This window comes from Kwoniella bestiolae, chromosome 1, assembly GCF_000512585.2.
Source record: "Kwoniella bestiolae CBS 10118 chromosome 1, complete sequence".
NCBI classification, from domain to species: domain Eukaryota; kingdom Fungi; phylum Basidiomycota; class Tremellomycetes; order Tremellales; family Cryptococcaceae; genus Kwoniella; species Kwoniella bestiolae.
Window position 1 is genome coordinate 3,850,565 of NC_089241.1, and position 11,960 is coordinate 3,862,524.

The following is an 11,960-nucleotide window of genomic DNA, read 5'->3' on the forward strand; positions in this document are numbered from 1 at the left end:
AACGCCGACCGCTGTGCTACAAAACGAACCCGATAACTTGGCTTATCCGCGTTATTCTTGAACATGGATGCAAGATCAGAAATGGAAAAGTTTGCATATCATCACAATCTAGAAGGTAAAGAGTCAACTGACCATCAAGTGATATGAAAGGGATTCATACACATCACAGATCACAGCATGCATCAGACATGCAAAGGCACATGCAGCAATCTGCACCAACGCAAGCAAACTTGACTAGAGCCACACAGCCACTCGCATAAAGTTCCGCTTAATCCCCACGTGCAACTCAGGTTTTGTCCAAAATCGCGAGATGCAACAACGGTAAGTAGGTGAAAAAGTTGAATATCATCGTCCTTGTCTTTCTTCTCTCTTCTCCAAAGAACTCTTCCTTATAGGTAAGCACACCCCTCTTTGCTATGAGTTGCCAGACCGAAGCTCATGTGTGCAAATGTTTATATAGAGTCGCTTGACTGTCTACCTCCTACGACAAGTTAGGTGCTCGGAAGAGCTCAGAGTGACGCACGGTTCCCTCCTTTTTAGGACGGAGGTTCATTGGTCTTCTCACCGTTTTGTCGGGGGTTCATCTTATTATTATGAGAGGTGAAGAAGGGAGGATGGATGATACATCTTATTTTAGTGGTCTACCTATGCATCGTATGTTCTGTGATAGCCTTTGGCATTGATGTTTCGAAAATTTGGGTGGAATTTGGCATGAGCTAGCTGCTCGGTTATATCCGCATTCGGTTGGACCGAATATCGTCATTCAACGAGACATGAGAGTGAACGGTGCTCTACTGTTATGATTTACAGTAGATAGTTGCAGACGATTGTACATATCGTCAAAATACACCTGAGCGGGAAGATGGTATCACTCTCCTCTCTGCTCCTGCTGAGCAGCCTGCTCGTCAACCCTGTCCTCAGTACAAAGACAACGCTAGATCCGGATACGCATCGTGAATTACTCTTAAATGGTAGACCCCAAATAGGATTATGGAAATCTCTCCTGAAAGAGCAGAAGCTCAAGGATGAGCAGGCACTACTGTTGAGCACGTACGTCTCCAGCTTCCACCTCTCTCTGTCATCTGCTCCAATACTGATATAGATGCTACTCAATAGTGAGAAAAACGCCCAGCAGCCTTTCCTGTCTTCCACCAAGAAAGAGTTATTCGAGCCCCATTGTTTCCCTCAGAGGATCAGTCATTTCGATGATACGGTGAACGGAACGTTCTGTCAGAGGTATTGGATTAATACGAGCTTCTACAGGGAGGGTGGACCTGTATTTCTTTTGGATGGCGGTGAAACCAGTGGGAAAGATAGGTTAGTCTCTATCATTTACCTGCGCAGCGAACAAGACTGATATTTCTGTACCCTCGTTTCATTCCGCGCTCTCAGAGTCCCGTTCTTGGAGAAAGGGATCCTGCAGATTTTGAGTAACGCTACGAATGGAATTGGTATCGTACTTGAGCATAGGTGAGCTGCCATTCCTGTTGTTCACCTTAGACAGCTGAGATAGCTAACAATGGGGTGATAGGTACTACGGTGAATCCGTACCTGTCAAATCATTCTCAACGGACGATCTGAGATTCCTTAACAACAAAGAAGCGTTGGAGGATTCAGCCTATGTACGTACAGCATCACCTTTGTCTCTGGACGATACACGTTGTTCAAGATCCGCGTGCTTATCGCGAAGTATACATCCAGTTTATCGAGAACTTCAAACCACCCCCTTCGATCCTTTCATCGTCTTCATCAGACGCCCTTCATCCCAATAATACCGCATGGGTGTACTATGGAGGATCATACGCTGGTGCGAGAGCTGCGCATATGAGGAAGGAGTATCCTCATCTAGTCTGGGGGGCTATAGCAAGTAGTGGTGAGTTTAGTCATATCTCACACTGTTCTTCTCCTTACATGAGAGAAACATCTGTCGTATCCTTTTGATACGCTTGCTGATGGTAATGATGCATCGACACAGCCGTGACCCACGCCCAGATTAACTTTCCCCAATATTACGGTCCCATCCAGCAATATGCCCCTGAAGGATGTATCGACACTCTGCAAACAGCCATAGAGCTCATAGATCACCTGTTGGACCAACCTGAACCTATACCTAGGTATCTGAAAGGGTTGTTCGGATTGGAAGAATTAGTGGGCAATGAGGATTTCGCGGATGTCATTTCTGGTCCTTTGGGTGGGTCTATCGGGTATCCACTTTGACTTTGACAAGGAGGAGGATGACTGACTTTGGATGGGATGGATAGGATATTGGCAAGCTAAGAATTGGGATCCGAAAGGTAAGTCTCTACACGCCGGTCAGAAAGTCAAAACTGATGTACTTTTGCTCATATGTATGGTCCAGTCGGCTCAAACGAGTTTTACAATTTCTGTAATACCCTCACAGCTGGAGGTGCAGGTAGCAAAGTGGGACTGATCAGGATGTAAGTCAACGTACCCTTCTTCAGCATCGAAATAGCGTCACTCATCGATGTTGATGATCCCGCTTAGACCTGCTTCAATCATCAATTATGGGAAATACATCAAGGAGGTATGCTAAACCTCTCCTACCAACTCGTAATTACCCCGCTGACATTTCTTCCGGACCCATTTGACAGAACGTCGTAGCCAGATGTCCCAGATCGGAAGGTAAACCTGCATCTGACATTGAAGACGTACGTAGTGATCTGACCCAGTAATTTATTGCACTTATACCTAGCTGACCGAGTTTTGTTCAGTGCTTCGGTACCTCTGTAGACTCCAAGTTTGTAGAGACGGACTTGGAACAGACTTGGAGATTATGGATCTTCCAGGGTGAGTGGGACTGATATTGTGACCGTCCAATTTCTTTTGAAAAGGAACAATCTCGTGGTGTCTCAAGAGACAAGTGCTGATGTGGCTATGCCGTCCGCTCAGTCTGTACACAATGGGGTTATTTCATGCCAGCACCCCTCGAAGGTCCACGTATCATCTCAAACAAGTGAGCCGGATCATTCCCATGTTTTGTTTGTCACTCAGCTCATGTGTGAAATAGACTCACTCTCGAATACACATCCAAGATCTGTCGACAGGCCTTCCCACCCGGTAAACACTTTTCTGTCCCCGAATGGCCTGACGTGGAAGAAGTGAATCGCAGGGGGGATTACGAGATTGAATATGATAGATTGGCTTTTATAGATGGTGATAGAGATCCGTGGAGACCTATGGTAAGTCTTGGCTTAGCTACGCGGTGTGTTCCAGTGCTAAGCATCGGGAACTGTGTAGACTCCACAGAGCGATTGGGCTCCTAGGAGGAAGTCTTCGGTGAATAGACCTGTGCATCTGATATTTGGTGGGTTGGATTTCATAATTGACTGAATGAAAAGAGATTTAAGCTGATTTTTGTTAAGACGGTGTACATCACTACGACGAAGTAAGTCTATTTTCAACTTTCATATATTGCAGAGAAGCTGATGAAACCGAATGTCGATAATCACGCAGAACGGTTTGGAAGATCACACGGAAGAACCACCACGAATCAAAGACGTCCATGCCCTCGAGGTATCGTTTATACAAGAATGGATCGCTCAGTTTCACGAGCAAAAGGGGAGATGATCATCTTGGACTTGATATTCGCCATAAACAGCAACAGACAGAGGATGTGTGATACATTGTCCTTGTATGTATACGTGCAGGATGCATGCATTGAATAACCAATTATCGTGTTTTATCGGCGATTATCCCGAAGATGACCCATAGATAACAAAACAAAAAACATGCAGTTCCCAAGAATTTTCGGTCATCTGCGATTCGAGTAATCGTAATCTTTGTTAATTGCATCTATCTACTCGTACCCGCATCGAACCAACATATTCCTGTTCCTTTTTCGCTACATCGACTCGACATATGTTGTAGTACTCGTTGATTTACAGCTTCATCTCCCAGTCAGGCCATTACGACCATATTCGTACCTCGTTTTCATTCCTTCATACGCTGCTCGGTACTTTCCACTATGACTATCCCAACCTCGACACCTCTCGGAGCTAAACAAGCTACAGTCTATCTCCACACGCCGTTCCACCCCAAGGCTGAGGAATATGCCGAACACAAATTTGGCAAGGTCCTGGGACCCAAGGATGGGAGTGTACAGGAGATCATGGCTCAGGTTGATGGGATTTGTGAGTCGTCATCATACTACTATTCTGACATCGAAGAGCCTCATTACCGCGCGTGTTGATCAGAAAAGCCTTTGAAGGGTTGATGTTGACCTTGCTTCGTTCGGGCCATGGTAGTACTTCGAGTATCCAATATCACTCGCGATATGATGCTTCAAGCTCCCAATTTGAGGATCATCTCTAGGAATGGAGTCGGGGTGGATAATATACATATACCTACTGCCAAGGAAAAGGGAGTGATAGTGACGAATTGTCCCGGAGGGAATGCTCAGGTGAGTGTGGTAGTGCGAAGGTAGAGAAAGAACGGTCTATTTGTTTAGCTTGGCGATAGAGGCGTTTGGCATTGAAGTTGAAGTGCATAGGCGAGCACACCAATCATGTTCAGAAGCTGGAGATGTGGATGTGATGTACATGCAGGAGACCACATTGCTGATATACCACACCACATACAGGCAGTGGCAGAGCTCGCCCTCACCCTAGCTCTCGCCGTCCTCCGACGAGTGGTTGAAGTGGACACTCGAATCAGATCAGGCGAGGTCGTACCATCCATTACTGCCCTCGCTCCAGGGTTATTCGGCAAGACAGTAGGCCTAGTAGGAATGGGCGATACATCCTATGAACTCGCCAAATTACTCTTGGCTTTCAACTGTCCCATCTTGGTTCATTCACCCACTTCACCATCTGATCGATGGACACATACCCAAGATCCAAAGTACCCAGTTGCCATCCCACATCAACGAGTCAACAGCTTAGACGAGTTATTGCAGAATTCAGATGTCGTATCGTTGCACTGTCCCCTGAATGATACGACGCGAGGATTAATTGGAAAGAGGGAATTGGAGATGATGAAAGATGATGGGGTGATTATCAATACTGCTCGAGGGGGAATTATAGACGAGCGAGCATTGGAGGTTGCACTGGAGAATGGGAAGTTGGGTGGAGCGGGGATAGATGTCTGGGAGATTGAGCCTGCTCATGGGGATACGATGGGGAGGTTGGGGAGGTTGAGAAATACGGTGGTGTTGCCTCATCTGTGAGTTCTCCCTCAATTGTGTATGGTAAGATGGAAGAGGAGGAAATAGAGTTAGAGGTAGCATGATTCCGCTATGTAAGGTGCAGTGCTGATAATTAACTTTTCATGTAGTGGAGGAAGTACCGATGCAGTCACCTTGGACGGATGTATCAAAGCCGTCGATATCATGGCGGATTACTTTGATGGGAAAGAAGTGAGGAATAGGGTGGTGTGATAGGTTCATAGGCTATCGCGAATGGCGTGTAGAGTACACTGGCACTCGTAGTTGACAATACTGCACATAGAATATGAGATATAGAACATCGAAGATATAGAACGTAGAAGATAGAATATAGAGTAATTGTGAAATACAGGATCATAGACACACCATAGACTTACATAGACCAGATGCGCATATGCAGTGCAATATAATGCATATCAGCATGCAAATCGTGTACTGATTTCACAATTCATATCATGCATGTAATGTGACTAAATGCGTACTGCTTTACCCCAAAAAAAACGATCAATACGTGAACTGTTGTATGCAGTTGATTGTCCATAATCCCATTAAAGTTATATCATATCACACGTCACCAAGAAGGAACAGCGCCCTCGTTCCCTCGTCAGAATGGTTCAAGCAATATCTCCATCCCATATACAGACCTCAGACCACTGTTCCAACCAACTAATGATCCCCGTCAAACCCAGGTGTCCCCGCCCTACTCAAACTCCTCTGAGCCAACCCCAACTCACTCAAATTAACTCGACTCGAATTCCTCGAAATCGCATTCGACGACACATTACTTGCGTAATTCGCATTAGGCGTTGTAGTCGCCAAACTTGATTCTCTCGATCTACCACCCCCACCCAAGGTTGAAGAGGGATCTTCGAATAATACAGAGGGCGGGTCATTCCATCCTCCACTACCTGTTCCTGATCCAGAGGTTTTCTCCCATGATGAGGAGAGTAGGAGGTTGCTTGAGACTTGACGGGGTTTACCTGATCGTGATGTGGACTTGCGAGTAGGCGGAGAGAGGGGATTGATATTTGGTGAGTTGGTTGATAGACCCAAGCCACCATGTTCAGGGGACGGGCCAGTAGAGTTGGGTCGTACGATATTAGCAGGTATGAAGAACCCCCCTCCATTCGGGTTTGTAGGTGTAGGTGAAGGGGGTTGAGAACTGTCCGAAGAAGAGAAGTTGGAGAGTGGTAATGGCATGGAATTGTGTCTTGGTAAGAACCCGTTCCTTCTTCCGGAAGTATGACTGGTACCGAAGGGGATATTCCTTCTTATTGTATTGCCTATTCTCAATCCCCACAATTTTAACTTGCCCGAACCAGTCTTATACCTAGTCCTACCCACTGAAGCATTATTCAGCGAGATAGACGAATCAGAGATAAAACCATCTTCGATCGAGTAATCGGATATACTAGGTTTCCTATTTCGTTTCCCTGTTGCAGTGCCAGCTGAATGATAGAGCCTCCTTCTAAAGCAATTGAAAAGACAAGCCAAGATGAAGAAAGATACGAATCCGTATGCCCATATAGTCTGGATACCGATTTTCTGTAATCTGTCCTCTAGTCCACTGAGGGGCATAGGGAATGTATTCAATTTCGACATCCAGGCGTTTTCGATGGAGTGAGATCTAGGTTGGACAGCTTTAGAAGCTTCTATTACCATCTTTCCCAGTGTCCACGAGATGGCAGTTTCACCAATCTCATCCATCGATTGGAAATGTGTTTTCCCTGCGCTTTCGAATAACCCCTTCTCTTTGGCTCTTCGCTCGGCTTCTTCGTTGGTCTCGCCCACTTCTCCTCCTGTGAGGGTGTTGTTTCCCCCTGCATCGACCAATCGAGGTATGCCGATACCTTCATGCAGGACGTTGGAGATCCACGCGCCTTTGAAGCATTGCATTTGCAGACGGGACAGGTCGGCCTGGGGTAGTATAGGACGTCACCTTTGCGTGTCCGAGCGTACCAAACGACGTTGGAGGTGTATGATACAGGACAAAGAGGAATATAGAGGACAATGGTCAGATGTAGAAGTCAAACACTCACCTCAGCCCCCCTCCACCCCTTCTCCTTCTCCACCTCCCCCTCAATATCCTTCCACTCCCTCCCGCAAAAACTATTCATCCCCTTCTCCCACTCCCCCCAATCCCATATTCCACCCAGCCCCAAAACCTGTTGAGCGGTATACCAATACTCGCTTATCCCTATAAATCCCCTTTGATCTTCTCTGCTGAAATCTATATGCGGGGTTGGAAGTCCAGCGAAAAGACAATGGTCCGTTGGACATGGTTTGGAATGTTCCAATAGCGGTGTGAGGGTGAGTAAACATTGAGAGAAAGATCCGGTCCCTTTGAACTTTACTTCCAAGTTGTTGGGATTGGAGATGGTAGATGTTATTTCGAGATCTTTAGGTAAACATGGATCCTCTATAGGTTTATCCAGCCCTGTTCCTGTTATTTCCAAAGTTGGATTATCTTTCTTCCACTCTTCTACCAAATACTCTATATATCTCTCCCTCGCTCTGTTGGTCCCAAAACCTAACCAGGACGCGACGAATACGGGCCACTCAACCTCTTCTCCAGATAATAATCTCAGACTAACCTTCCGCAACTCATCCTCTGGGAATCCAGATTGGAGTATCTCATGGTTCGAAGGGGAGAAAGCCAGTTGCGTGGATGCACCTCCCATATCTAGGAATCCGAATGTAGGTGAATGGTGGGAGACGTCCACGGGGGTGACACTGTCCGAGATCGAGTTGGGAGGGGCTTCAGCAAGTGGAGAGAGCGGTAGGAGGTTGGTCGGCGAGCTTGAACTTGACGAGGAGGAAGAGGAGATGGTGGGTTCAGGTGCATGTCCGAATCCGTCCATCAGGTAATTCACCGCTACCCACCCCCACATGCCTTCTTCCTCTCCTGAGATTACTCGGATGTTCTCGCCGCACGGTCCAGCTGATGATGGTCCCCCGACACTGAAGGGGTATTCATTCCTGATTAGATCACATGATGCTTGGAGGATCGCCTCGCGTGTTTGTTCGGGTAAGAGTCGCATTCCAGCGGTAGCGAGGATATATATAGGGGTAGAATGGTGTTGAGATGGGGGGATGTGCCGCAGTGCGTGTGAGAGGAGAGGGGCAAGGTAGTTTGGGATATCCTCTGGAGCAACGGTGGATATACCTACCACAGAGTGAACGGATCAGCTCTCATACGAGCGAGTTTGAAGGGTGGGATACGTGACATACCAGGTTCAACCCTCTTAACCCAATCATCCCCCTCAACGCCTTTACCCACTCTGACCAACCTCCTCAGCGCAACATTCTCCACCTCTTTTCCTTTCCCTTTCCCTTTCCCAAACAGACTACTATTCCACCACCACCTAGATTTACCTATCTTCTCGGGCACCTGTTGAGCATAGGATACTTCCTGTAGGATCTCTGCTCTTTCCAGGTCGGGATCTCGCCATGAGTATATCTGGAGTCGAGAGCCGGATGATCCCGCGTCGATCACCAGAGCATAGTGCGTTGTGGAGGATGATATGGAGGGTGCCATTAGGTATGGGATTATAGATGGTCGACCAAAGAAGCAGAAGGGGCAGCTTCTCGTTGTTTTGTGATTTGAATTGTATGGTTGGTTTTGGTAGTGATTTGAAGTGGTATTTTCTGATTATCTATCAAGAACTCTTGATCATAATTCGTTTCCGAGAGTAAGAGTCGATCTGAGAATGTACTAATTGGGTTTCATGGGTATAGATGAACGATGGATGGCCAGAATATAGCTTTAATGTCCAGCACAACGAACAATAGATGGGCCAGTGACAATGACAACAATTCAGCACAAACAAACATATTCACCCAATTCAGCGGATCTCAACGCGTGGACAACACGTGGCAACACTGCGCATCATTCTGCTACCCTACTCTGCACTTCCTATAGCTGGCCATCCGCAATAGTAAGCTTGAATGGGTAGCGAGCGCTCCATCTTGATCGTGATGCAGCAGCACACGTTCAAGTCAACCACGAGGATCAGTCAGGAATGTGTATCGTACAGCTCAAGACACAGAGCAAAACGACAAATGGCCCTAGCTTGACCTCCTTGTCTTCCCGAGCCAGATGAACAATCCCAAAATGCGAATGGTGATGCATGTGCAGATTGATATGATATCCTGTTACGTCTATACGAGAGAAACGGTAGCTCCGAGATCCGTTAATGTCTTTTGCAACTTCTCAGCTTCTTCTTTAGGTAAGTTCTCCTTGAGGGTTTGGGGCACGGATTCGACGAATTTCTTGGCCTATGTAAACAAAAACAAGATCAGCGTCAGGCGTTCGTTCACATTTCGTTCACGAAGGTAGATAGGTGATTGAGACACATTTTGACGATCTGATCTGATCCTCCATGTGATCTGTTCTCTTTGTGGGTATTGCGAGAAACACTGCCCCTATCCTCTGACCCCACCCCTTCCAGCCTAAAAATGGCCTTGTATCTCCGCACCGAGTCGTATCTCCCACACCAGAAGAAAGCCTCACTCACCTCGACCAAATTCATATTAGGCATAATAGCCTTCACCTCCCTGATAATCTTGGCCTTTGCGGCAGCATCGAACTTCTCAAGTTTAACAGTGAAGATTGTCTTTTCCTTTGGTTTCTCCTCGGCCGCTTCGGCAGGTTCGCCAGACGCTCCTGCTGAGGCCGAGGCTGATGGTGCGGCTGAGGCGGCGGGGAGGGCGATCTCTGTTATGTTGAGTTTGGTCTGGAGGGGAGGTACAACTCGATTATCAGCTTTGCGACTTGTTGAATCAATTTTGATAGGAGAGGGACCTGGGGGAATGGGGTGGGCATAGAGCACTATACTCCTTCAAGCAGTATCAAGAAGGAATCGGGGAGGAATGTATTCTGGACCAGATCGAGACAGACGTTTTCAAAAATAGGTGATTTCCCAAACGATACCCTCTATCTCGTCTACCGGACTAACGTCGTCCTTCCCCACATTATATCCATTACGACTCATTTTCCCCCTCCCCACACGATCCAAAGAAGTACAGACTCCGCACACCCACCTTGAGAGCCGATACCAACTCCGAAACCTCCAACAACGTCAACCCCGAGATCTGATCCACAATCGGAGATATCTTGGGCGATACAGGCGCAGCAGCGGAGGAGGAAGCCTCAGCTTCAGCTAGGTATGGTCGGGAGGTGGATAATGGTCGGGAAAGGAGGAGTCGGGAGGAAGATGCTCGGGCGGAACGGACGATGGTTCGGGGGAGCTACAACAAAATACAGGAGATGTCAGCTTGGGTGGATGCTCGATGGACTGGCAGCTGACTTACGCTCATTTTGATTTGTATTGATGTGTTAGATGAGGTCGTGAAGAGGAGAGAGAGGTGTATGATACTGGTGATGATCAAGGTTATGTTGGATAGCTCGATAATGACATGAACCGTACTTTTGATATTTCGAAATGTCAATCTCGAAAAACCAGGAGAGCGAGACGATCAATCCTCGAAGATATGCCACATCTAATATAATCCCGTGTTTCTCCGATCTCCCATAGTATGCATAGACCTCCACCATACACGTCCATCATCAACAACAACAACCATAACATCAACATCAACATCCCTTGACTCCCTTGCTTGCTTATTTCTCATTCAGTATACATTATACCCAGCGAACAAGCGACTTCAGACGACACAAGACGAGTACAATCGAAACGAACTCACCAGATCTGTCTGAACCCTACTACCACAAATCAGTCAAACTACCATGTCGGCCGACCCGTCCCTTCCCTCCTCCTCATCCCACCACACCCTCTCCCTCGACTCCCTTCCCGTCCAATCTCCTGCACCACCCGAAATCGAATCCACCCTATCCCGTCTATCATCCTACCGAAATGTCCGAGGAGTGATGATCCTCTCTCGATCCTCTCCCTCCACCTCATCTGTACATACCAACTCCAGTCAAAATCAAAATCAAAATCAAAATGAGAATACGGGAGTGGGGAACACAGGGGTAGGAGGGATAATCCAAACCTCAGGTAATGCATTCGATGGCGAATCAGGACGGAAGTACGCCAAAGCGGTTGAAGATATTGTTAATGGTGTGGGGAAGGCTCTGACAGCTTGCGAGGATGGGGTGAGTATCGTTTCTGTCTATCTTTTCAGCTGTTGGGGCGCAAGGCCTTTCCTCGTTGATGTCATTATTGACATGAAGATGAAAGATACCTTGGCTGATGGAGTGTTTATGTGGATGGTAGGACGAACTTCGCTTTATGAGGATACGGACGAAGAGACACGAGTTGATCATTACGCCTGGTGAGTCAGCTTGATTGTGAATGATCCTGATGAGAAGTTAAATAAGCTGATTTTACGTACGAGGGCAGATGAGAAATACCTACTGGTCGTACTTCAGGATCCTGGCCAATGATCATCACCACAAGCCACCAGCGATCCATTCATCATCCGTAGGGGAGATCACTTTGAGGTGAGAGCTCAGAAGGAATACGGCAACCAAGCAAGCGAAGTGGTAGATGAGAGAAGAGATGACATGACTCAACGATACAATCAAACGAATATGCATATGAATAACGACCAATCACATCTAATCTATACATCTCTTTCAATCTACAAATCAAACTCAATATGAACGATATGATGGGTATATGAAATATCCGAATTATAGGTATCCTTACTTTGATTTTCGATATTCCAAGATTCAAAGCAAGAGTAAAGAATATGAACGAGACGGAGTCAATAAATTGTACATATCGGGAAGATCGACACCCGAACGAAATCG

General features: G+C 46.8%; 5 protein-coding genes across 5 annotated transcripts; 3 read left to right on the top strand and 2 right to left on the bottom strand.

Annotated features, from left to right (window-relative positions):
• Window positions 1-862: 862 nt before the first annotated feature.
• On the top strand, window positions 863-3,588 carry I302_101449 (uncharacterized protein; the record flags this gene model as incomplete). Its single annotated transcript, XM_019186835.1, has 16 exons — window positions 863-1,050; window positions 1,117-1,317; window positions 1,393-1,470; window positions 1,532-1,622; window positions 1,702-1,873; window positions 1,976-2,191; window positions 2,262-2,294; window positions 2,360-2,438; window positions 2,506-2,545; window positions 2,613-2,669; window positions 2,733-2,808; window positions 2,911-2,974; window positions 3,029-3,200; window positions 3,259-3,325; window positions 3,384-3,406; window positions 3,475-3,588. 16 exons carry the CDS (start codon window positions 863-865, stop codon window positions 3,586-3,588), a joined length of 1,671 nt encoding a protein of 556 aa, XP_019049713.1.
• Window positions 3,589-3,985: 397 nt separating this feature from the next.
• I302_101450 (uncharacterized protein) lies at window positions 3,986-5,395 on the top strand (the record flags this gene model as incomplete). Its single annotated transcript, XM_019186836.1, has 4 exons — window positions 3,986-4,151; window positions 4,266-4,420; window positions 4,601-5,181; window positions 5,293-5,395. The coding sequence occupies 4 exons, from the start codon at window positions 3,986-3,988 to the stop codon at window positions 5,393-5,395; spliced, it is 1,005 nt and encodes a 334-aa protein (XP_019049714.1).
• A 453-nt stretch (window positions 5,396-5,848) lies between these two features.
• Window positions 5,849-8,720, bottom strand: I302_101451 (uncharacterized protein; the record flags this gene model as incomplete). The annotated part of the gene is made up of 3 exons (XM_065869295.1): window positions 5,849-7,099; window positions 7,222-8,348; window positions 8,414-8,720. 3 exons carry the CDS (start codon window positions 8,718-8,720, stop codon window positions 5,849-5,851), a joined length of 2,685 nt encoding a protein of 894 aa, XP_065725367.1.
• Window positions 8,721-9,343: 623 nt separating this feature from the next.
• Window positions 9,344-10,501, bottom strand: I302_101452 (mitochondrial 54S ribosomal protein bL12m; the record flags this gene model as incomplete). The annotated part of the gene is made up of 4 exons (XM_019186838.1): window positions 9,344-9,460; window positions 9,700-9,918; window positions 10,226-10,432; window positions 10,496-10,501. 4 exons carry the CDS (start codon window positions 10,499-10,501, stop codon window positions 9,344-9,346), a joined length of 549 nt encoding a protein of 182 aa, XP_019049716.1.
• Window positions 10,502-10,931: 430 nt separating this feature from the next.
• I302_101453 (uncharacterized protein) lies at window positions 10,932-11,591 on the top strand (the record flags this gene model as incomplete). Its single annotated transcript, XM_019186839.1, has 3 exons — window positions 10,932-11,300; window positions 11,422-11,479; window positions 11,548-11,591. The coding sequence occupies 3 exons, from the start codon at window positions 10,932-10,934 to the stop codon at window positions 11,589-11,591; spliced, it is 471 nt and encodes a 156-aa protein (XP_019049717.1).
• Between the last annotated feature and the right edge of the window lie 369 nt (window positions 11,592-11,960).